This window comes from Oryzias latipes, chromosome 24 (assembly GCF_002234675.1).
Source record: "Oryzias latipes chromosome 24, ASM223467v1".
Classification (NCBI taxonomy): domain Eukaryota; kingdom Metazoa; phylum Chordata; class Actinopteri; order Beloniformes; family Adrianichthyidae; genus Oryzias; species Oryzias latipes.
The window spans coordinates 13,959,646-13,985,800 of record NC_019882.2 but is presented as its reverse complement, the minus strand read 5'-3'; the positions used below and the strand labels follow the sequence as shown (position 1 = coordinate 13,985,800).

The following is a 26,155-nucleotide window of genomic DNA, read 5'->3' as shown; positions in this document are numbered from 1 at the left end:
CTCTGGATGGAGTGTCTGCTGCGGTGAGGGAGAGCAGGTGAATCCAGGCTACTGTGCGCTATGATGATGCTACCGGCGCTCATGGCACGCGCTCACTTACTCCTTCACTCAATCACACGTAGTCTCCCTGCTGTACAGCCCCTCTTTTGGACAAACAGTTCCCTCCCCACACAAGCGCAATGGCGCAACTGCGCTGAAAGTCGGTGCCATTTTTTATTTATTTTTTGTTTGTTTGTTTTTATTTGTGCAGATGTGGCACTTTGATTTGGGGTAAAATCTGTCACCGAAAGTGCAAAAAAAAATACGACTTGGTTAGTGGATGTGGCTGCAAATTTGTGTGCTAAAATAGAGAGGGCATGCGAGGAGAGCGCAATGGCTTCTGGTTATCACTCAAGTCATGTCCACCAGATCGGGTTATACCAGGTGACGGCCAAGGAGACGTTCGATTGCTGGCCGGGGTGGGTGTAAGCGTGAGGAGGCGGAAATCCTTTGAATGAGTTTGGCACAATTCTGGGAACTCGAAGTTCATCTTACCTCCACACCTGTCCCATCTGAAAGATGTGCACGATGGTCTGCCAGACCCAGACAGAGAGGCGACAGCATCTGTCCCTTTGAAAAGTGGCTACTGCTCTGCTACTGCTCAGCCCCTCTACGGAGCCCAGTCCTCCCCCAGTGTAATCCTGCACGAACCACCTGAAGCTCAAGATCTGGACCAAAACCGATGGAACCAGCACAAAGAATAAGGTCAGGCTTGACCACAAGAAGTTCTGGTTGTGGTAGTAGTCGACAGCCAGCCACAAATCTGTCCCCACGTCCCAGAAGAAGACCAGAAGCGCCAGGACGATCCACAGGCAGTCCAGCCAGAGGCGCTCCTCCTGCGGTGGTCGCGCTGCATCCCTCTCCTTCCCTTTCCTCCGGAGGTAATGCAGGCATGCGCTCCGGCAGCCCCAGTAGCACGACGAGGTGTTGCAGCAGTGGCAGATATGGAATGAGCTGCCGTTCCGCGCGTCGTCCTCCCCCGTCCCCACCACCTCGTCCAGGTTGTGCAGCTGGGCGAAACCCGTGACGACCCCGCGACCATCGGATTTCGCTGCCATCTTTCCCTCTGATGTTTCCACCTCCTCCGGCTTCCGGGGTTCGTGACGACACTTCCCTGACACCTGTTTTGCACCCCAAATGTTGGAGCCATCTAAAAGCGGGGCGACGGCGCGTCTCCGCGGCTCACTCCGTCCCCGAGCCGTGCGTCAGCGTCTCCAAAAACGCAGCGCATCTTTCCTTCTTCTCCCGCCGCTGAGCTCCGATTAAAGGGATTCCAAGTTCAAACTGTTAAATTTAAAGCTCTGACAGTGTGACCAAAACCCCGTTAAACAGCATCCATCCGTTTTCCTCTGTCTGAATGTCCGCCCTCCCTGCAGCTCGCCTCCAGCTGCAGGCTGAGTCCCATCGGACCGTCCGCCCCTCCGCTGTCCCACGTCGACGTAATTCATCCCCCCACCTCCATCCTCTTACATACAGACGCTGTCTTTCACTCCCAGCTTGGTTGCCATCTAGTGTCTCGTTTCAAGCTGTCAAAAAAGCGCGCCGGAGGGGGGTGGGGGGTGGGGGTGACCACATGTATCCATGACTCCGTGGAACACGTTGGCAGGGATGTTTGGATCAGTCACAGTGACACCATTTGGGATGAGTGTGTGCAGAAAGGGGGTCATGGAGTGCGTGTCAGAGTTTCAAATGCGCAGTCCAAGTGTCCTTGTGTTATTAGGGCACACGTCCTTTGAAATGAGTGCGTCATTAGGGAAAAACGAGGTAGACACATTTTGGAAAACTAAAATAAATGTTCTTATTTCAAACCAGAAATCTTATGTTGCCATTATGATTGAGCTAAGAGAATCTGTGTTTTTGCTGGCTGAACAGCTGTGAGAATGTGGACAAAACTGTAATGAAAATGTCTCTTGAGTTTGATTGGATCAGGCCCTCTTCCTGGAACTGTCCAGTGTCCGACCTCCATAACTTCCTCTGTCTCACTCCGCACATTTATCAAACATGTTTCCCCACAAACCCAGCTCTGTTCTTAACAAGCAGACTCTACATCATCCTGTCAGCCAGCCCTTGATGTTGTTGCAACACTGAAGTGTTTTCCAACTTAAAATAGAAAATCCCTGCACTGGACAGGAGGGTGGTGTTAAAAATGTTCAAATCAGGTTTCCTTGCAGATGAACGACTTTTCTCCAGCCTCGACCTGCAGTCTAAACATGTTTTAAGTTAATAGGAGTTTCAAAATTGCTTTTTTTTTGTGCTCTGTGATGGCAAGATGTCCTGTCCAGGGGACCCTGCCTTCTCCTAAAGACAAACAGAAAAAGGTCAAGCAGCCCTTATGATCGTAGTCAGGACAAAAAGGTTTACTTGAGCATCAGAAATGGAGACTTGGACTTAAGTCCGTCTTAATTCTTGCAGATTCACTATAAAAACTGAATCTTTAGAAAATAAAAAGACCCTTATTTCAAGAAAAATCTTGCAAGAAAAATAATCTGATCAGGAAAGGTTTTCAATAGCAAAATGTGTTAGTGACTAGAATTTTTTCTTAAAAAAACATTTACCTTACCCCATTGGCAGATCTTTTTTGGTTATTTAAAGAACATTTTTAAAATTTAATTTACAAAGTTGCTCTCATCACAAGAAGGTCCTGGTTTGAAACCTCCCTGTGTCCCATGGGGAGTTAACATCTTCTCCACATGCATGTGTAGGTTTTCTGCTGGAACTTCGGCTTCCTCTCATCGTCCAAAAAGTCGCTTCATAGGTTCATTGGTCTCTTTTTGTTTGCCCAACAGTAGCTGGGATGGCTCCAGCAACTGTGACCCCAAAAGGGATTCAGCAGGTTCATTGGATGGATGGATGGATGGATGGATGGATGGATGGATGGATGGATGGATGGATGGATGGATGGATGGATGGATGGATGGATGGATGGATGGATGGATGGATGGATGGATGGAGTTGGGTCATGGCATCTGGACTAAGTCTTTTTTTCTTAAAGTGTTTCACCACTCATCCAAGTAGCTTCATTAGTTTGAGTACTTGTCTTTAGGTCCTTTAAGTCCAGATGAAGTGACAAAACAAATACAATACCAAATATAAGGGGGGAGGAGATATCCTCTGGTTAAAGCTTGCTTCATTTGAATATTACTTTTTTTTACCAGGGAGCAATGAGCTTCATCCAGTGTGAGTCTGGGCCCCCCTATGCCAGTTCCCAGTCTAGATAAAATACGAGGTATTGTCAGGAAGAGCATCCGGCATAAAAATCTGCCAAATCGTGCAAATCAGTGAAAGCTGATTTGTCGAGGCGACCCCTGAAGGGATAGGGCAAAAGATGAATAAGAACTTTTTTCTTAACCAGCTTCGAATAAAATCTAAATCTAAACCTTTTGATATTTCAAATCATCTTTTGATGTATTATAAATGGCCCGCTCAGTGTATTTTGAAAGTGTATTACGGCAATTTTCATCTGTTCCTGATTCACAATCATTTAAGTAAGGAAATACTCAGAAATGCAATTTTATAGTTTAATTTCTTTACATATGTCCCCACGTCATCGTCAGAAAAAATGTCCTCAGAGTGGGACCTTGAAAACTTGGATCACTTCTGTCCACTTTTGGACAGAATTGTTTTTTAAAAACAAATTTTAATTGAGAAATTCTGATCAAATGAAACACTTAAACCAATCCAAAAAGCCCAAAGGTCAATTTATCAAACCCCCTTATTTGTGTACTATTTTGGATCAAAAATGTTACTGCTTTTTAAGCCTTGTGAAAATGTAAAGGGAATTTTTTTTTTATTTGTATTAGCCCAAAGCCTATTATTCTCAGATGAAAGACATTTATTTGGTTTGTGGTGAGAAGATGGATTTTTACATCCATCTGAGCTCTGACGTGCATCCAGAGCTGCCTCTGATGTGAGCTGCAGAAGCTGAGAACAAACCCTCTGCTGTGAAGCTCCGACAGACAAACAACAAACGATCACCGCTCTGACAAAGATCTCAAGCAAACTGGCAAACCAAAGCCTCTGCCAACATCTCTGCCTTTCTTCTGCAGCTCTGTTTGGAAGTGTTTACCTCATGGGGAGTCATTCAAGGTCGACGTGTGTCCCTTCATGTTCTTTGAGATCCCAGCGAGCGGGAACTCCCCACTATACTGAGGAATTAAGACAAATATCTGGAGGCTGCAGCTTTTTCCTCCCAGCTATGTTTCTGCCAGATTTATGGCCTTTGAAGTCAGCTTCATGTTGTTTCCCACAATTAATCAGCATCTATAAAAGTTCCACATCCCCTCCTCTTCCATCAGGAAATGAAAGTGTGGTTTGCTGCTGACTGCCAACTAGCACCTTTACTTCAGACATCTTGTGACTTCTCTAATGGAGCTTCCCTGTTGAACCATGCAGCCCACACTTCTCCAGGGAATCTCCTTCTCAACCTTTACTACATAAGCTAACCATCCCTTTGGATTGATACCAAAACATAACAGACTTGCCTCTTCTTCTTCTTCCTCTTTTCTTTTTCTCATACAACAACAGTCACAGCTTCTTTCCCTGGTTTTGTGTGACACAATAATGGATATCACACAGAATGAGCTCCAGGTTCCTTCATTAGCAACAAACTTGAATATGCGAATTGAAATTGCAAAAAAAAACTTGTCTTTTCTCACTTAATTTGTTAATTATCCAATCAAAACTCCTCGCTCTAGCAGTTTGGCTCACAGCCTGTTTGTGTACTTCGTTTTATGCTGTCACCTGATGCCATTCCTAATGAATTTGGACCAAACTTTTCAACTCCAGAGATTCTGGTAAAATATGAGGCCATCTGTCTGACGAGCACAGTTTGGCAGAACGGGGCAAATCTGCCAAATATGCAGTTATTCAAACACAAAAGGCTGCAAATATGCAAAGAAAAGTGCAAATATGTGATGCTGTTAGAATGTGGTTCACTCAGATTATAGCTTCATATAATATAAACTTCAAATAAAACACTTAAAATTAAGTTTAAGCAACAAACACAGACAAGAAAAACGTTTCATTTGTGTGTTTTTAACACAAATTGTAATACATTTGACTTCTGGGGTAAGTACCGGTAAAAGGGATTTTGTTTTTGCAGAAGGACCAAACATCACCTTAGCTTCAGAGGGGTTCTTAAACAGAAACATATTTCAATCTCACATTTCAATGTATTTCTGGCATAAGGTTAAAACATTCTAGAACAGCCTTTTTGTAATAAAAATGCTGGAAAAACAATATGCAAATGATATAATGAACAAACCATCATTGTAAAGAATAAAAGTCATTATGTCTTCCATAAAAAGGAAAATTCAAAACAACATCTTGTTTGTCATGCAGGAAACGATTGTTTAAGTTTTTTTTTTTTTTTTAAATGTTACTGATCAGCAGATTTTCCACTTGGGCATTTGATTGACATGCATCAAAGCATTTTGTAGTGTTGTTTGTCATTTCTCTTTTTAATGTACTGAATTTCTGCAGCATGAAGGGACCAGAACGATCTTCATAGTCTAAAAGGTTATTTGACATATTCTTTTACATTTATTTTTGTTTTTTTCTGATAGGATTCACAGTTTAGTCATTTTGCCTGCATTCTACTTCGGGATCTTGGGTCTGTAAACATTACATTAGCAACATTACACACTGTCTGTAATTGTCTTGTTGAATTGTGGTTTCCTTTCACAAGATTTTTAAATCAATGCAAACTACCAAGAATGCATTTGTATCAATAGAAGGTAGGTATTCAGATTTGATCATTTGTTTGATTATTTTCCGTTAATATTATTATTGTTTAACTTCTCTACCACTTGAAAGTACAGTAAATCACAGCAGTCAGGCTAAACATGTAATCCTTTTTGTAGATTCATTATTTACAATACAATTTATTTCTAAACTTGCTAAATATAATTTTTTTTCACAGAAACATAGAAACTGCACACATTTTAACTTTATATTAATTTTGAATGGGGCTGCACCGTGACACAGTGGTCACAGCGAGAAGGCCCTGGTTCAAATCCCAGCTGGGACCCTTCCGTGTGGAGTTTACATGTTCTCCCTGTGCATGCGTGGGTTTTCTCCTTTTACTCTGCCTTCCTTCCACAGTCCAAAACCATGCTTCCTTGGTCAGTTGGTCACTCTAAGTGTCCCTAGGTGTGCCTGTTAGTGTGTGTGGGAGTCCTTGTGTCCCCTGTGACCGACTGACAACCTTTCCAGTAAACCAGTGACACAGAAAGAGATATAGTGGGGTAAGAAAATGGATGGATGGGTTAATTCTGAATGATCCCACTCAGGCACCTGCAGAAGAGATTGAGTAAAAATGTCACACTGCTACCACCTAGAGTCCTTTTTTGTTATTAAACATACATGCTGGATACGCAAGAGTGATTATACTGTACTTTATTTATACCAAAAACAAGATATTTAAAGATATCCCTCATATATATATCGCCCACACTTATGAAGATAGTTTGAAACTGTGTGATTATCATTTACTGTTGTTACAGTTGCAGATCACTGTGGTTATGTTTTTCCTAATTTGGCTGATATTTAGTCAGGTAAAATGTTTTATACATCTACATATCTCTTCAGGGGTTGCCACAGCAAATCAACTTTCACTGATTTGCACAGGCAGAGAGTTTGATGCCATACATCAGCTTAATATGCAATTTCATTTAATGTATAGGTACATCCAATAAGTCCAGACGACGACATTAAGCAGTGATTGGTCCGAGTGCTTTTATTCAGGCATCTGATTGGTCATTTTGTACCTTGAGGAACCTGTGCTTAAGCAACAATATCATGAAAAAAGTTAGGATTAACAAGAACATGTTAAAAACAAGCTTCAGAGCAAGAATTGTCATTCTGTCAAATAAAATGACTGAGTAATAGCTGTTTTATTATCTATAGAAGTCTATGGGATTTTGGCTTCTTGGAGCCAGCAGGTACTCCCTATTTGGTACGCGGGGGGGGGGGGGGGGGGGGGGGGGGGTTGCTCAGTCCAGATCTCTTATTAGCAACTGTTTTTTCTGTTTTTTTGCAAAGGATTTTGCAAAGAATTCCTTTAATCCAATAATTAATAATAATTCCAATAATCGTTTTACTGCTCATGGTTTGACAGAGGAATACTGTTGGTAGGTCAGTTACTAAACTATGATTTTTTCATGTCATATTCAGAATTTCTTCAGAGTTCTGGCTTACCAGTGACACCGAAAGAATATGCCGTTGTATTCGATGCAATCGTACCATCTCCCTTCAGTTTCTAAAACTTTCAGTTTCTAAAACATATATCATTAAAACTTGATTGAGCTGAAATCAATAGAGTTTTTATTGGAGATGTGGACATCACAATAAGGATGCACCATATAGTTCAATCAGATTTCTCGTTCAGTTCCACCTGCTGTAAAGCTTTTTTGGTTTTCAACCATGGGTGACCTACATCAGGAAAATGCTATTTCTCCTGTTCATAAATACTGCATTAATAACGAAATAAAAGAAGTTTCATTTAAAATGTCATATCAAATTATTACAGAATTTAGAATAAGGATCAAAGAATCTTGTGTTTTTTGCCAGTCAAGAAGGGAAGCCATTCTGCAATTTATTTGTATCTACACAAATAAATTGTGTCGGATTTGGAAGAATTATTCATCACAAAATTGAATCTAGACATCAAAATTAATATTTTTTATGTCATGTTATATTTGAATTACATGGCTTATCAAAAAATGTCATTTTTATAATTCAACTGTTGATTATCTTTGGGAAATACCATATTCATAATGTGAATGGTCCAGCTTACAACCTTGTTTTACTGCAATCTATTATTAGGACTTTAAGTCCTCTTACAAAACAAGAACACATGCGAAGGCTACAAGAACACTTCATCTTTTAAAGAAGCAGCATATTTAAAACAAAACGTGCCATTTATTCTATGTTCAAAAACAAAACATAAAACTCTGAACTGTAATGCATATTTTTGATGTGCTATAGTTGCACAGTAGTGTTTTCTCCTATCTGTTGTTTTGTATTGTGTTAATAAAGTTTTTTGGGAAAAAGACATTTCCGGGAGACGTTTCCGGTGGGGTGCGCTCGGAATATTTACCCAGCTGTCCGAAAGCCCCAAAACAGGATCAGGTAAGTGTCTGACAAACCTTTTTCGCGTTCGTGGAAAACGTGGCTGCAAAAATTAATAGCATAGACGTACTTTAAACGTTTAACAATATTTATGGTGACACAAATCACGTCTAAAGAAAATCATGGATTTATTGCACAATTAGCCTGCTAGCTAATGTTAGCCACTTTGCTTCCTGATTCAGTGACTCGTCAGTCTGGCAGCAGTTTATCTCCAACATCAATTTCTGTGGTTAGTTTGCAGTGAAACGCCACATAAGTCCTGTTGAATTGAGTAACCAGTGTGTTTGTGCGCATACTTTTGTGTCCTGACAGTCATGGAGTTCGCAGAGCTGATCAAAACTCCCCGAGCGGACGGCGTTGTCCTGCACCGGCCCTTCATGCCCAACGTGGAAGGGACTCTTTGTTTAACTGGCCACCATCTAATTCTCTCCTCCAGACAGGACAACACGGAGGAGCTGTGGCTGCTTCATTCAAACATCGACTCCATTGAGAAGAGGTGACGCTGCATTCATAGTTGAGCATCTTCCTGTTGTTTTGACAGCTTTTAACATCTGTTTCCTGTTCAGTTTGTTTGCATGGTCTTTATTTGATGCTCCATCAAGATCAACAGACAATGTTTTGGTACTTCCTTGCTATGACAGATGCAGATGTGCTAGTCATTTTTAAACATTTTTTGGGGAAAACTAAATAGCATTTATCTTTACATTTGGGGTAATCTAAGCACGATCGTATGTACTTCAGGTTATTAAAAATCAAGACAAAAATCAAAACATATTAAGTGTTTGAACAAAACAAGAGACTTTGTAATGGAATCAGTGCAGACCTTAACACGCTTATCTACACGTTTTCCTTTTAAATGGGTTTTGTCCTCTGATGGCAACCTTCTGCGAAACTTTATTTATTTATTTGTTTAACAATTTGCTCCTTCTTGTAGGTTTGTTGGGTCGTTGGGAAGCATCATCGTCAAATGCAAAGACCTGAGAGTGATTCAGCTCGACATCCCCGGCATGGAGGAATGCCTGAACATCGCCAGCTCCATTGAGGTAAAAAGCCTTAATGATGCCCCAGAGTTTTTTTTTTCTTTTTCCTTTTTATTGCAAACTCTAGCTCGATAATCCATGCGATTAAAGTCCCAATCATCTTTTGATCTATTCTAAAAGCTTTCCCAGTGGTGTTTTAACGACAATTATGCTGTTTTTAGACACATTTTTTTTAGTTTCTGCAGAGTGGCAGTAGTTCACTAGAAATTCACCTCTGAGTTGTCTGCGGGACTGTAGGCGTGCAGCAACCCCACTCCCACTTCCCATCACCTATCTGTTTGCACACTCTTCCCCCTAGCTTACAGCCCCTCACACCCCCAACCTTAACATTAGCTGTGCAAAAAAAATAAATAGCGAGCAATACTGTAACTATCCAGCCGTACAGTTTTGAACCAGATTCCAGCTCAGACGAGGAAAACAAAGATCTATTTGTCTGCAACTCGATGCATCAGAATTGAGCGGAGCAAAGAGCTTGTGATGCACCAACTGTATTTTCTACATCACAAACACTGCATTTTTTGTCTGCTCCTGTTTCGTGATTTGAATATATGAATATTGAGAAATACAGTTTTAATAAGAATTTTACAAATATATATGTCCTCCATCATCAGAAAAATGCCACAAGAACATGTAATAAACACCAAAAACACAATTTTCATTGGATTTGGTTTATTAAGCAATATGGCTTAACATGTTGTCGCTTTTGTGTCCCGTCTAGGCCCTGTCCACTCTTGACTCCGTCTCCCTCATGTATCCGTTCTTCTACCGGCCCATGTTCGAGGTCCTGGAGGATGGATGGAACTCTTTTCTTCCACAGAATGCATTTAAAGGCTTGGAGTCCATGGTCCGCTTAAATCTGACAAGTGTCATTTTACTGACTCAGACGAGTCCTCTCCCTCTTTTTAACGTATCGTTCCCTCTTTTAGACCGATGAGTGGAGGCTGAGTGAAGTCAATAAGGATTTTAGCGTGTGCTCGTCATATCCCTCTCTTGTGGTGGTACCCAAAGACGTCGACGATGACGCGTTGAGGAAAGTTGCCACCTTTCGCCACGGCGGCCGTTTCCCAGTGCTTAGTTACTATCACAGCAAAAACGGCATGGTAAGTGCGCTTAGAATGGATCGAAGATATGACACTGCCTGAGGGAATAGCAGCGAATCCTCCTAAAAATCCTGATGTCTGTCTTCAGGTGATGATGCGAGCCGGACAGCCGTTGGCGGGGACCAACGGGAGGCGGTGTAAGGAAGACGAAAAACTGATCAATGCCACTCTGAGGCCTGGAAAGCGCGGCTACATCATTGACACTCGCACCATTAATGTTGCCCAGCAGGCCAAAGCTCGCGGGGGGGGATTTGAGTCTGAGGCAAACTACCCACAGTGGAGGAGGATCCACAAATCCATTGAGAGGTGATTGAAGGACTGCAGCTGATCCAGTGATGATTTTGTAAATGTTTCATAGCAAGATCTCTATCTTAAAGGAGATATTTGTTTTTGCTTTATCTATTTGTGTTATAATTCGATAAAATGTGTTCATTTTTAGGTATAACGTCCTCCAGGAGAGCCTGATAAAACTGGTGGAGGCTTGTAATGATCAGTCCCACAGCATGGACCGCTGGTTGAGCAAGCTAGAGGCGTCCAACTGGCTGTCTCATGTCAGGGAAATCCTCACAACTGCCTGCCTGGCTGCCCAGTGTATTGACAGGTCAGGCCACTAATGTTCTTTTTCATTTGATGATTCTGCTTTTGTGTAAATTGACCTGCTGGAGAGACTTGCTGACAATCTGCTTCATCCCAGGGAGGGGGCTTCAGTTCTTGTCCATGGCACTGAGGGGACAGATTCCACCCTGCAGGTGACCTCCTTGGCTCAGATTATTCTTGATCCGAGCTGCAGGACCATCAAAGGCTTCCAAAGACTGGTGGAGCGGGAGTGGATCCAGGTTTGAACTTTAAACGTCTCTGAAAGTACAGGACAGAAAGTGATCATTTTTGCAAATTCCATTTTTAGCATTCGTCTTTTTGATTGCATCTCTCCCAGGCAGGTCACCCGTTCCAGCAGCGCTGTGCTCAGTCTGCGTACTCCAACAGCAAGCCTCGCCACGAGGCCCCCGTCTTCCTGCTCTTCCTGGACTGCGTGTGGCAGATCCTCCGACAGTTTCCCTGCTCCTTCGAGTTCAATGAGAGCTTCCTAGTGCTTCTGTTTGAACATGCCTACGCCTCTCAGTTCGGTACTTTTCTCTGCAACTGTGCAGCCGAGAGGTAAGATGGATAAAACTGATGGTAAATTTCATTATGTCTCCTTGATCTGAGCTTTACTTTTGGTGGAAGGATCTGAAGTAAATGACATTTGGTTTTTGTCCCCTTTTTATCAGAGCTAGGCTCTTTCTGCCTGAGAAGACTGTATCTCTTTGGTCGTGGATGAATCGGCCTCAGGAGCTGGAGCACCTGACCAACCCCCTCTATGAAGCCAACAGTCTTGTAATCTGGCCGTCAGTGGCCCCGCAGAGCCTTCTGCTGTGGGAGGGTAAGCTGCACTCCAAAAAAATGCAAAAAATGTCTTGCGTCCAATTTTGAGTTTTATTTCCAAAATTGACGCCACAAAACATTTCTTTTACAATATATTGACTCAACCATACTTGCTTTTATTCTAATATGGGTCTCAAATATATCTGATGTAAACACGATCATTTGGTTGATATGAGTTTATGCAAATGTCGCCCAAAAAAATCTGTTTTTTTGCCTTTAAAACGGCTTTAATCTTTACGTTTTCAGGTTAACTAAAATCAGCCTTAACTGACATGTAACACTTTACATCGATGCTTGGCTGAAGGTGTCCTTAATATCACTAAAAATACAAATTCACAGTAATATTTACACAAACACTTTTTCTAATTTATGTCGTTTTTCCCGTTTTCTTTCTTTTCTGGCTCCCTAAAATCTTACCAGAAGGGGGCGCCTTTATTTCAGTAAATTAAAGGCTTGAAAGTCTTTCTAAGCTGTCTTGGATGAAAACACTTTAATTTTTCTGTATTAACATTGGTTTTTGGTTGCAAAATGTGGCAAATATACCTTTTTTTCTCTTCACTATACAAAATAAGGCATCAAATGGTGCTTTACAATGTTTTACATAAATCAGTTTGAAGCGTCACTTTTTGTAAAGACAAAATTCATTTTCAAAAATATATTGCTGCAGAACTTAGGTATTTTTGCTGTTTTATTCTCAGGCACCAAGAATAAAGTCAATTTTTGTTTGATTTGTACAAATTTAGACCAAAAATGAATGAGAAGTTTCACCTGGACTATTTGTTTTTTTATTTTATTTTGCACGATGGCTTTTGGAATCCCATCAGCCTTCCTGCTCCCTATGTGGTCAGTGCTGTAGGTGTGTCCTCAGTGAAAGTTGACACTGAACACAGTATAACATTTTACAACCTGTCCTCCGTCAGTGACCATATGCAGGCTAATCTTAGACCTGTAGCACATTCTTACACTTGGCTGGTAAAACCCTTGAGGTCAATGTTTCAGAAAGATTATGTCAAGAAAGTTTTGCTAAAAATTTCATTTGAAAAAATGTGAAATTGTTCAATTTGAATGGCTTAGATAAAGCCACAAAATAAAATGTGATCAAACTAGTGATGCCAATGAAGTCTCTAATATATTTTTGTTTATTTTTTGTTTGTTTTTTGGGGTTTTAAAGTTCAAAAATGTTTTTTTTTTTTTTTTATTAGACATTGACAGAGAGAAGTTGGGCTTGAGAAGAGCTGTGTGCATTTAGAGGTGAATGGGTCCAAGCTTTCTTTGTTGGGAGTCTCATGCCCAGCACTTTATCCTGACCCCTAAATTCTAAATGAAGCTGACATCTGAGAATCGCCACGGCGCGTGAGCTCGCGCTGATGAGGCACTCACTTGAAAATGACTATTTACCTCCAAAGGCCCCGTGGAGGATCAGGTCTCCAGTGGCTGATGGGAACTGATAGTGTGTGGTGAATCTGTGAAATCCCACAATCTGTGTCCTGGATTCAACACAGCTTGATGTCAACTCCAATTAGCTTCAGGAGCTCGATACAGAAGGAACACCCTTTTTAGATCCCACATTTTTCTACTTCAAACATCAGAAAGTTTTAAAAACTTTAATTAAAATGAGGCTTATAGTTCATTCTTACTTTAACTTGTTTGTTTTTTTACAGGAGTGTTCCTTCGCTGGAACCGATCCTCCAAGTGTTTGGATGAGGCCTACGATGAAATGGTACATATCATTGAATACAACAAAGAACTTCAGAACAAAGTGAACTGCCTGCGCCGGCAGCTGGCCGAGCTGGAAACGGATGAGCCGGTGCTGCGAACCCCATAAAAATGAGAAAGACACTTAAAAACTGAAGGAGAAAAACGAGGAGGAGTAAAACATTATTTCACAATTAGGAAATCAGGCATTTAACATGCTTTAAATTTTTTTATTTAATTTCACTAATGTACCTCTAACATCAGCATCCATGCTGTCCCCAACATACAGAGATTTCTTCACATTCCGTGATTTTTCTTTCTTTCTTTTTTTTAATCAAGAACTTCACTTGTTGAATTCATCTATTTCCTTAAATGCATTTTCCCAAATGCTTATAGAACTGAAGCACTGCGGCGTAACTATGGCAACATATGTAGATAAGGCAGTATGTGGCTCTCCGGGGTGTTGAGATGAAACGTGTAGGTTGGGTCATCACCTTCTGTACTGCGATTAGTAACAGGCATCTCTCCATCCCATGTTCTGCGTCCTCGTTATCCCGGTCCGGGTCGGAGCAGATCCCGAGTTGCCCAACTCGTGGTGTAAAAATGTTCTGGAGAGTGTGATGCAGAGAAATGATGATGCGGTAACGAGGCTGTTGCCATAGTGATAAAAAGAGGACGCCAGTCTTTTGAAGAATGTTTGTGTTTAACACTAATCTACACTTGGTAATCCAAGTGGGAATCATAACTGTTGGAACAAAAATTCAAGTTATGCACTTTCTGTGAAAAAACATTTTTTTCCAAGAAATAGTATCTTTAAAACACAAAATTATGCAAATGTTCTTACCAAACCTAAACTCAAAAGCAAATTAAGTTTCTTTGAAAAATGTTCGTTCTGCCTTTTCTGTTGTTTTTTGTTTGTTTGTTTTTTACATAAAGCCCTAATTTATGTGTCAAAATGAATGTTCTGTTCTTGTCTTTGGTAACTTGTTTGCCTCCAACTAAATCCACTTTCACTGCTTTACTATGGTAATTCTGATTTACCACCAGGGTTAGGACATAATCCCTGAAGAACTTTAATCTGTGGGAAAAAGGATATTTACATGCTCGCTCAAGGAGTATTTTATCCATTTAAAAAAAAAAAAACATTACACCAAATACTTTCTGCGTGCAAGAATAAAAATAAAACATGAAAACATTTATTGTAAAATTATAATCTATCACTGCAAAACTAGACTGATTTATGTAGCATAATCCAAAATATTTAATAGGATTAAGGTCGCTAAATCATCTATCCTTGCTCGGAAGAACAATTAATCTCATTAAACTTCAACAAACACTTGTTTTGTCTGCTTATCAAGATTGTGCAATGCATTACTGTAAAGATTAAATTCACAACACTTATTAAAGCTTTTATTTGTTATGTAAGACAATAAAAGTTTAAAAATCAAGTTGTTTTTGTGTCTGATCCTTTATCTGCTGCAAATCCTTTTTAAACATGCAAACTACACTGAATTTAACACATTTGAATGCCACCACACAGTTGACATTTAACTGTATGACATAAAAAAAAAATCAGATGAGAGGTATGAAAGGAGATTTTCTTTTTTTTTATGTCTTTATGCCCCCGTTCAGAAGTGAGTAAACAACACCTCAGCCTCTTCATGTGAAATCCTGACTCTGCTGTGATGAAGTCATCCTCTGCCGTGTTGACTGAGGGAATAAATAACTCTGGGATCAGCTGCTTCATGGAGGCACACAGCGGCACCTGCATTGTTTACATTGCAGTGTTAAATTTTGAACGTAGAGACGTACACTGGCTGAAAACAATCACAAAGTGGATTGCGACAGACCACTAGCACATTTGTGGCTCACCTTAATAACCTCATTTAGGTTGATCCCCAAAAATGAGGTTATCAAAGTTCAACCAGATATGGACAGACTGGCACTTCATTCTCAGAAGAAGCAATCTGAACTCTTTGATAAAAAAGCATGTCAGTTAATAGATTAACTATCTTGCAAACAAACCTTCTAGATATGCAGGGGGGGTTTGCACAGGGGGATTTTTCTTTAGCAAGCATGATCTGATGCCCATGAATGTGGCTGTGCATCCTGAATATATTTCTTGTTACCCAATCACTATAGAAGTTAAATTACACAGCTTTGTGAGGACAGAAATATCTTTGACTTCCTCGTGAATAGCAGCTCTTGTTCTGGTGATGTGCTCCCTGTTGAGCAGCTTGTGCCAACTTTTGTGTTTTTTCCTTCACTTTACCATTCAGTGTCTAAAACTCACAATAACTGTAGGAAATTCTTTAATAGAATGTATATCTTGCTTTTTTAATTTTATTAAGGACAAATCTTTTCTTAACCAGAGTCAGGTCACGGAGGCACAATACTAAACTGAAATGTTTAGACCTTCCTCTTCTGAGACACCTCCTTCAACTATGCTGATGGACATAGTCCCCCCCCCCAGTGGGTTCTGGGTCGTCCCTGGTGCTTTTCTTTATTGTGAAATACCTGGAACAACCTTCCAAAGAGATGTCCAACTTCAGTCGACTCATCTCTAATGGGGAGGACTAGCGACGATTGTACTCCAAACTTCTCTCTGGTGACCAAACACCTTATCCTGTTTATTGCAAACAAGGTCCATATGCAAACAAACCCATTTTAGCTGCTTGTATCTGGATTCTTGTTCTGTTGGTCACAACCCAAAGCTCATGACCAGTAATGGGAGAAAGATCTAAGAGCAAACAGTAAATGAAGAGCTGTGTTTATTGGGTCAGCGCTTTCTTCACCACAACGGATTCATAAAACCTAATGCAGCAACTGTACATTTATGCCTGGTAATCTCAGGCTCCAGCTTTCCGTTACTTGCAAACATGACTCTTCAATACTAGAACTCCTTCACTTGGGTTAAGAGCTCTCTGCCTACCTCAAGAGAACAAACCACTCTTCTCTGTTTAAAAAACCTGGTATCTGACTTGGAGGTGCTAATTATCATCCTAGCCACTTTCACAAATGACTGCAAACCACCACAGGGCAGCAGGACTACATGAACTGCAAAATGCAAAGATAAAACCACGAGGCTCCAAACCCGACTCCCTCTTGCTCTAAACTACAAAGCTATTCTGTTTGTGATAATCATGAACGGACCCTGGAGCCAGAGTGGGATCTCCCTGTTGTTGGGACACACCCTCCAATCCACCTTTGTGGATCTCATCCACCACTGGTGCTTTGCCTCTTTTTGACTGCCCTGTGATTTCAACTTTGGCTCCATTTCAGAATCTTCAGCTCCTGGTTCCTCAATGGAAGTTGTATCAGTGAGATTAAGTAGGTCAGTGTCCTCAAAGTAATCCTCCCACCTTTCAAAAAAACCCAATGGTTGAGGTCAAAATCTCCAAGGCTGCTACTATAACACAGTTGGAAGAGCAATGACATCCCACTCTGGGGTCCCAGATGATTTACCAGAATTAACCAATAGACCTTCTCTGTAGCCTCCCCAAGAACTTAAGTCTGGCAAGAGTTGAGCCTGATTTCTTGCCTCTGTTGTTGGTTTGGACCACCTGTACCTACCAGCTGCTTAAGGAGTCCCAAAAGACAGCCAGACTCAATAGTAATCCTTTTTCATCTTGATGGCAGCCCTTTTGGTGTCCACCCCCAGTTTCAAGGTGGTATCAGAGACCAAACTGCCAAAGCTCGGAGCGGCTGCACTATAAAGGTGAAGGAGATGTTCAATTTAAGGTGTCTAGTTTCTCTCTGGTTGGACGTTTCCCAAACAAGGTAAAGGAAGAACATTTAACCCCTGGGCTCAGCCGCAGGTTCACAGCAGACTTTCAATACGTTTGGACTATCTAGTCTGTCTGGCCTTCTCCAGGGAATCCAGGTCACCACTAGTCGATGTTTAGTTGACATCTGTGCCACTCTCTTCAACCAAGTTTACAAGACACATCACCAAACGTCACATGACATGACCGCACAGCCAATAACTGATTTGCTTCCTGGTGCCAGTACTGATGGACTCCTTTTGCTAAAACATCATGTTTGTTAATGACAAACTTTGACTGCTCAAACAAAAGTCAGCTCAAGAGGTCAGTTCCGCTCCCCAGCCCTACGAACTTTGATTTTATAGATGCTATTATACTATTTATTATATTCTAATCCTTAAAATAAAGTTAAAATCAGATGTCAATATAGATTTTGTAACTCCTGTTTGCTCATTTTGCTTTACGTAATTTGAAATTGAATCAGGAGGAGATTACATGTGAATCTGGTGCTTGACTTACAAAAGAGAGCCCTATAAATAAAAACCATATCTACTTATTCAGAATCAAAATACTCCTCTTCAAAATAGAAATACTCATCTTATCTGAATCACATGTCAAAAATTGAATCCTTAAATGTTTGGTTTTTCAAATACAGGAAATGTAACCACAAACTGAAAAAATGATCAACAATTTTAAAGAGTCCTCCTTCTGGCTCTACAACAGACTGATGAACTGTTCAGGGTGCAAATTTGCTGGGATAGGCTGCAGCAACCCTGTGACCCTGCTGAGGACTGAGTGGGAATAGAAGATAGATAGTTGGATAATTGGATGGATGGTAGGGTTTCTTCCTTCCCTTTGAACCATGTGGACCACACCTCTGGGTGTATATGTGGGACATACGGATAAAAAAACAATGAATTGTTTAACTTTTTTCTTGTTACAGAAATAAAACTTTTCCACTAAGCCATCTCACAATCGCCCCTAAACCATTCATCTTCAAAACCAGCTAAATCCCTTTCGAGGTAACAAGGTTGTTGGAGCAAACCCAGCAGCTGTAGGTCGAAGGTGGGGCACACCCTGAACAGGTCTGTTGCAGGGCATCCCTGAACAAAATACACATAGGCTACTTAAAGATCTTTTGGCATTGGTGTCTTTTACTGATTTTTGGTAAAATGGTAATTTTATTCATCTTAAACATATTTGGACATTTGTTTTGTTTACGTGCAATTTGAAGGTAATAGAAAAAAAACTGTACTTAATTGTCTACAAATGTTTGAAATTTACATTTTAAATATTTAAATGTATTTAATACACACATAAATCAGAACCTTGTGAAAACAAATCGAACTTTAAACGTCAGCACTGTTGCATTTAAGTAATCCGAGGCTGAATCTGATGTGGAAGTATTTCCCAGAAAGTGAGGCAGCAGCGCGGTCACGTGATGAGAGGGCGTGGTCTGAGAAGGCGGACCGCACCTCCGCGCTTCCACCAATCAGAGGCCGAGTCGGCTCCCCCAAAGCCAGATGGCCGCTGATATTTGGAGCTGATGCAACACTGAGCGGAGATAACGAGTCAGCGCGCAGCGGGGAGAACTCCAACCAGGAAGACACCTTTTCTTACAGCAAGTCACTCAATTTTCAACTCGTTTTCGCATCTCTGGTGAGTAAAATTACCTTTCTGCCTTTTTCTTTTAATAATATTTTTAAAACATGTTTTATATTTTGAAGAGATGTATAAATATGTTTCATTTTTGGGTCACATTCGTTTGCAAGTTTTTTTTGTTTTGTAATTAAATACGGACAATAATAATAATAATTTAAAAACACTTGGGGAAAAAAAAACCTTAAAGCCAACTAGTCAAAAATGCAGCTTTAATGATTATATCGGGAGCTCAGGCAGCGTGCACGACATCTTCTTCTTCGCTTCCGTTTCTGGCTTTTCTCTCCCCCCTCCGTCCGTTAACGTTGTGTCCTGATCTTATAAGTGGTTTTCCCGGGAATCCTTTGTGAGTTTCCCGGATCGACACGCCGCCGTTTTAAGAAAAGCTGCGCTCTTCTCATCTCACGCGGAAGGAGGAAGGATGCCGCCGTGACGCGAGCAGGAACGGGTCCGAGCCCCGTCTATTATGCAACCCTGCACCGTGTGCGACACGTGCGCAATTCGGGGCGTATTAAATGTCTCTAAAAAAATAAAAGGGAGTTCTGTTTAAGGCGGTTCTATAATGCGTCCTATAAATAGGCCACACCCAAATCGCAGCGCACGCGTCCGGCTCTGGTTGGATCTCGCCGTATAGTCAGAAACACTCACGTTGCTTACACCTTTCCAACGTTTAAAACTTTGCACCATCGGGGAACAAAGTCAGACAATATGCTTATACTGTCCACAACGTTTATTTATAGTTTGTTTCTAGACAAGTGAAATTCTTTCATCTTTTTAGCCTTTTTATGTATGCACCTCCTGATTCCCTTGGAGAGCATGCTCTAGTCAAATTTCAAGTTTATTCAAATATCTCACCTCCACTCCTTTGCCCATATAGGTATCAGCATGCCTGTCATCAGAACCCTCAGCAAAGTGGCCAAGCAGGCCCTAATGGGCACCCCTGGGTGTGGATGCCAGCCTTTAACGGTGGCTGTGCGCAGCATCAGCTTCTCCCCTCGCCAGGTGACCTCTGATGCAAGCTTCCACTCTGTGTCTTTCTCTGAAACAGACCACCCCAAGGTGCTTATCACTGGTAAGCAAGAAGGTTCAAATGTTCTTGATTCTTTTTAAGAACATTTATACTCAAAAGAGTTTACAACATGCTGTTTTGAGACGGTGTCATCTTTACACACTTGTGTAAATGTTTGTGTTGGTTCAGTTTCTAATACAAGCAGTTTCAGAAAATGATCTGCATGTTTTGACTGTGTGCCTTCTTAATGGCAGTTTAACCCCAACTGTGTCTTGATACCTACTGCCGGGTCTTCGTGATCGTAAACAAACACAAAACTGGGGCTGTGAATTATTCTGCAGTATCAAGTCAAACTAAAGCCCAGAGAGGCGATGGATGGCCTGCAGGCACCACCCGCTCCTCCTCCATGTCCCACCTCCTCACTCATTCACTCATTGCCACACAATAGCCACCAAGCTGTAGATCCTGTAGCCATCCCATAAGAGATTTAGGCCCCATTCATATTTTTGACCCTTTATCCCAAACACAAATGCAACACCGGTGTATTCCCTTTTTTGTTTCCACACAAAGAGCTAAAAACATCAGATTGAAAATAATAATTATTATAATCCAATTCAGTCCATATAATTCCAAAAAGGTCTAGATTATTTACAAAAAGCATTTACAGAAAGCAAAAAAATTCCCTTGAAATTGAAATAAGTGAGAAAGTCAGAACCAGACTGAGAAGTCAAACTATCTGCAGTGACCAATTGTGGTTTGAGAGGATAGAAAAGAAGAGAATTATGAGCATGTGAAGTAAAACGGCAGCATTGAGACTAGAGGAAGGAGATGTACACAAAATCCTTGTAGTCTCTGTAATATTGCAGACCGGATAGGCAGAAAATGTTTTAGCCGTTTAAATGTCTGTTATAAGACAAAAATAGACTTGTAACAAGAAAACAAAACGAGAATCCACAAAAAGTCCACACTGGAACATCTTTTAGAAGACAAGAGACATAAAGGTTAGTGACTGCAACAATGACAAAAAGAATAGGGAGGTAAGGAAAACGTGTGGATTTTTGTCCCCACAATTGAAGGTTGATGGTTTAAAACCACTAGCTGTGTCCTACCATGAACCTCAGCAGACTGAGGTTTTCAGCAACAAAAGTGAAGCCATGGCTCAAGGCCACCAATGCTATCTTTAATGATAAGCTTTATCGCCTAAGAATGTTTTAAGTGTAGCTGTATAGATAGAAAGGTGTCTGGCTTCCAATAAAAAACAGGAAGTTGAAATTCTCAGAATGACAAGTCATTCGCAATAAGTATGAGCTTCCAGAGATATGAAGGAGTGTTTCCATCTAAATTTGTCAAATTCTGATCTCTTCCACCAGTTTTTATTAAAATTCTAGCTGCAGTAGTGTGGACCACCCATTTTTTTATTTCAATAACCTCTGGGTAAATATATACATCTGCCTAGTCTTAGAGCAACAAATGCATGAATTAATTGAAACACATTTCTGCTTAGAAACATAAACCGCATCCACTGCTGTCTGGTTTAAACATCCTTATCCATCCATTATAGTCAAAAACACACTTCCATCAAGACGGCACTGCTGCTTCTAAACAACACAGGCGACATACTAATGATAAATTTCACTGAGCAAGTTCAGACTCAACCAACTGCACTTTACCCCCTGTTTGAACTCAAATCAAAATCATAGCAAATGTATAGCATGACAGCATGATATTTGCACTTGCTCAAAAAGCACTGAAGCCAAGAGGTTTTCCCTAAGGAAAAGCTTGTACAAAATGTACTTTTGGAGAAAACCCCAAGACCACTAGGGGGAAAAAAAAGTCTGGCAATCAACGCAGCCGTTGATGCCAGTTTAACACAAAGAAGGTTGTCTGGAGATGTGACCTTTTTCTCCAGGCCTGCTAGAGTCTCCATGGAAGCAAGTCCTCACATGACACTCTTTTGCAGGTGGGCTCGGGCAACTTGGAGTCGGACTGGCCAAACTACTGAGGTGAGAATGACTTGGAAACATAAACCATTGGTCTTGTGACTCTTTTCAAAGTCTTTAAGGTTATGTAATACTGTCGCCCTTACAGGATGAGGTACGGAAAGAACAATGTTATTCTGTCAGACATCAGGAAGCCACCAAACAGCGTTTTTCACAGTGGTAAGTTAACTCAAAACGATACTGTTGCTCAATAAAACGCACATTAAAACTTTTACAGACTCCGCTATCACGTAGTTACACCTAAAATTCCAGTAAGTCAGTTTATGACTAACATCGTGACCTTCTTTGAAAATCTCCTGTATTTCACAAACATGACATTTGGATAGACGCAACCTGAAAGTGACCATATTAGAAATCAGTTCTTGTATATGTTGAAATCGTTGCTCGTTGTGTAATATTCTGTGACTCTTTGGTCACATGTATCATTGTATCTAAAAACAAAAGTGAAACATTCTTTATACACAAGTTTAAAGGGTCTGAATTTAAATGGTGTTCTTTGATCTGCTGTGTCCCCCTCAGGGCCTTTCATTTACTCCGACATCCTGGACTACAAGAACCTCCGGGAAATTGTGGTAAACAACCGCATCACTTGGCTGGTTCACTACAGCGCTCTTCTCAGTGCTGTAGGAGAGGCTAACGTGGCTTTGGCACGCTCCGTTAACATTACTGGTGAGCGAGGGGTCACCATTGACTTCTACAACACTGATTTCACAGTACATAGGCAACTGGTGTTCTAACTGTCTTTACAAGAGCAACACTTCAGATTATTTTTTGTTTAATTTGGATGCATTTGAGTGTATTTTATTCTGAAAAATGTCTTATAGTAAATATATAGTATAATGTCTTATGTAAAGATGATTGTTTAATGCCAGGATTTGTTGATCTATTTGTTGAGTTTGCTCTAAATGCCGATGTCATACTCTGTTCATTTTCATGTTTGTTAGGGCTTCACAACATCCTTGACATTGCAGCAGAACATGGCTTGCGTCTGTTTGTCCCCAGCACCATTGGTGCCTTTGGCCCCACCTCCCCTCGCAACCCCACGCCAGATCTGTGTGTGCAGAGACCACGCACGATCTACGGTGTTTCCAAAGTCCACGCTGAGCTAATGGGAGAGGTGAGGGGCCCAGATTTCCATCTCTCTTCCATCGTTTTTCATTACCATTAAATATAGTTGGGTAAAGCCGACGCTGAATGGATATTTGACATTTTTTGTAATGATGTGGTTAATTTTTTTGGATAGTATTACCACCATCGCTATGGTCTGGACTTCCGCTGTCTTCGCTACCCAGGAATCATCTCTGCTGACTCCACACCAGGAGGTGGAACAACAGGTAGGGGTCTCACCTTTGGACCTAAGGCCACTAAAATCTTAAAAACCACTGTACCATGTTATAATGTAGTAACCCAATAAGTTGAAAGTGCAACTCTAAAAGGAGTTAGGATGTTTAGGGAACACAGTGTGACATTTACAGTCATTTGGTGAAGTATTTAAAAGTGGCAGCTGGTGTCATAAAATCACTGAAGGGCAGAGTAACTTTGAGCCTGCCAAGTGTTTTTATGGCAGATGCTCTTTTTAAGAGTTTAAAATTAAACTTTTGAGCCTTTGTGATCGTTTCTTGTTTAATAATTGTGTCCGTATTGTCTTCCAATCAGACTATGCCGTCCAGATCTTCCACGACGCCATCAAAACGGGGAAGTTTGAGTGCAACTTGAAACCCGACACCCGGCTGCCTATGATGTACATCGACGACTGTCTGCGTGCAACTCTGGAAGTGATGGAGGCACCAGCTGACACTCTCAGCATGAGAACTTACAACATCAACGCCATGAGTTTCACTCCTGAAGAACTGACTCGGGAGCTCCAGAAGCAGATGCCAGAGCTGGAGGTCTCATATGAGATCGACCCAGTGCGGCAGGCGATCGGTAAGCCTGGGTTTTGATGGATCCGTCACAAAAATACATGTTTCGCAACCCTTAAAAAAACCTGCGTTTCATTGTCTTTTCAGCGGACAGCTGGCCAATGAACTTTGATGACTCCAACGCCAGGAAGGACTGGGGCTGGAAACACGACTATGATCTTCCAGAACTGGTCCAGACTATGCTCAACTACTTTAGAGAGGAAACGCGCATGGCTCGAGTTAACTGAGACACTGTAAATGTTTCTTTACACACCACGTAAAGACTGACCAAAGAAATACAGAGAAGCCTAGTTTGTATATAGTCGTTCCCCCACTTCTTTGTAATATCAGAAAGGGTCCTCTTGCCTGCTGAAAGGTCGCCGAATGGCTTCAATGTAGATATCCGAGCAGGTTAGATGATCTGCGATGTTCTTGTCTGTTCAGTCCTGCTTAGCTCACTTCTCATCTTTTCCGCTGGGACTGCATAAGCGAGGAGCGGCGCATCAGCAGAGGAGTGTTGCCAGGAATTGCAGTTTTACGACTTGTTTTTTAATGATCGTTTTTTTTTCTGTGTAGTTTTTAAATGTGCTTTTCTAGCTGCTTTTGAAGCACGGATCAGGTTTTTCTGTTTAGCCACATTTCCAATGAAAATGTCAAGCACAAGTTGTATTTTATTTTATTTTGCTCTTTATAAGAAAAAAATGCAAAACCTGCTTATCTTTTAGTGTCTTTTGAGGCGCAACTCTTAAAGAATTTTAGAATTGTTACTGTCTTTTCAATATTATTTATTCTGTCGTTGAATGTGTGAGAGCTTCCTCCTAAAGACATTAAAATCTGTTTCTCTAAGTGCTTCTGTTTACTTTTTTTGTGGACCAGATTATTTTCTATTTGTCCATTTGGTCAATTTCACACATGATCTTTTTTTTCTTGCAGTCTCTTAAGATTAAAAACTATCTTGCATAACCAATGCACAGGTGATATAACATGGTTATTAGTTTGCAGTGAAAGGGCACATTGCCATGACAAGCCTTGGCTTGCGAAACTTGTTTTTAAAGGAAGAACTCTTCCAAGAAACCCAACAAAGATGGTTGGCCCTGAATATAGAGCATCAAACAAAAGAGAAACTGTTTGACTTCCATTTCCTGTTTAACATCAGTTCTATATCAATAGCACTGCAGAAAAGATTGAAATTAACATTTTTAAATCTTACAAATTGTGGTAAATTTCTGTTTTGCATAATTTGCCCATTGATCCTTGCAGCTCCTTGTCTTCTGCAACTGCTGGTCTTTTCTTTTTTTTTCATTTCCGCCACAATGTGAGAGTGTCTACTGTATCCTGGAGGACAACAGTGTCCTTGACAACCCGGTGGATGGTCTTTCTTGAATTTCCATGCGTCGGTTATCTGAGCTGCCTCAGTTGACCTTGCTTTGGTTTTCATTTAGACCGCAAAAACGAGAGAACACGCGGGGGAGTTGGGCCTCCTTTTTGCAGCCACTTTAAACCATACAAATTCACATTTTGTCTTGCCTTTTGGAATGAGCAATATTTTAAGCTAAAACAAAAAACTGACTGCATTCTGATTTTTTATTGTACGTTTCAAAAATACCACTTGCTCTTTTTAATTAAACTAAACTTGGTGACATGAAACAGAACATTATAAATGACTTATAGGAGCTTTTAAATATATTTTTTTTACTATTGAAATGACTTACGGTAAATATTTTCTTTCCGCATTTCTGTGTGGTGTAACAGGAAACTATTAGTGTTATGTAATAGACCTGTCAGGAGTGTGCAGACACCCAAATTCCAGGCACAAGCTAAACACAAGGCTTCCTCTGTTTGTCTTTTCTAACCCTTGTGCTATACTAGCCACTTAAACGTTGGAAGTTGGGTCATCTAGACCCACTAGACAGTGCTCTGAACCTTTTTTCTTCAATGATTTGTGATCTTCACTGGTGTCCATGGATTAAATGAAATCTTTCCACCTTTATCCACCTTTGTCATGGTAGGGAGAACACGTCACTATAAGGGTGGGGTCATCTAAGATAGCACAAGGGTTAAGTTAGTGTTGCACAATTTGAATTCTATATTCTGCAAATCTTTGATTTGATGTAAATAGTACAGTGGATGTAAAAATAGAATAATGGGTAGTAGTCATAAAAAAGCCTAGTTGTTTTTGCATATTATGGAGCTCTTTATTTCTACTAAAAGAAAACATTTCAAATATTTTTTTTTGAATTGAAGCATTTGTATTTCAAGCTTGGAAAATGCTGAGTTATGCTGTGGTCTCTGCTTCTAGTGTTGAAAAAAACCTACTGGTACTTTTTCTCCATTTACGCTGGGTCAAATCAGAATCAGGTTACAGTGAATGAAAAACCAGATTGTAAATGTGGAAA

At 40.8% G+C, this 26,155-nt stretch overlaps 3 protein-coding genes across 4 annotated transcripts in view; 2 read left to right on the top strand and 1 right to left on the bottom strand.

Annotated features, from left to right (window-relative positions):
• The window catches only part of LOC101169752 (XK-related protein 6), a 52,261-nt gene extending 51,164 nt beyond the window's left edge, over nt 1-1,097 (bottom strand). The window contains exon 1 of the mRNA XM_004083688.3: nt 535-1,097. Within this exon, the coding sequence (XP_004083736.1) occupies nt 535-1,097 (563 nt within the window). The remainder of the gene's footprint in view (nt 1-534) is intronic.
• Nucleotides 1,098-8,073: 6,976 nt separating this feature from the next.
• On the top strand, nt 8,074-14,874 carry mtmr9 (myotubularin related protein 9). Of its 2 annotated transcripts, none has more exons than XM_004083687.4 (11): nt 8,074-8,169; nt 8,482-8,665; nt 9,104-9,212; nt 9,928-10,053; nt 10,136-10,309; nt 10,398-10,615; nt 10,749-10,910; nt 11,004-11,145; nt 11,244-11,464; nt 11,578-11,729; nt 13,393-14,874. In XM_004083687.4, exons 2-11 carry the CDS (start codon nt 8,484-8,486, stop codon nt 13,554-13,556), a joined length of 1,650 nt encoding a protein of 549 aa, XP_004083735.1. In that variant the 5' UTR covers nt 8,074-8,169; nt 8,482-8,483; the 3' UTR covers nt 13,557-14,874. The 2 variants fall into 2 exon arrangements, with proteins under 2 accessions (XP_004083735.1, XP_020570217.1); XM_020714558.1 differs by lacking the exon at nt 8,074-8,169 and adding an exon at nt 8,189-8,398.
• Nucleotides 14,875-18,719: 3,845 nt separating this feature from the next.
• Nucleotides 18,720-24,608, top strand: LOC101169257 (L-threonine 3-dehydrogenase, mitochondrial). Its single transcript, XM_004083686.3, has 9 exons — nt 18,720-18,849; nt 19,727-19,921; nt 21,819-21,861; nt 21,947-22,017; nt 22,378-22,527; nt 22,803-22,975; nt 23,102-23,192; nt 23,515-23,784; nt 23,868-24,608. The coding sequence occupies exons 2-9, from the start codon at nt 19,735-19,737 to the stop codon at nt 24,005-24,007; spliced, it is 1,125 nt and encodes a 374-aa protein (XP_004083734.1). The 5' UTR covers nt 18,720-18,849; nt 19,727-19,734; the 3' UTR covers nt 24,008-24,608.
• Nucleotides 24,609-26,155: the final 1,547 nt, after the last annotated feature.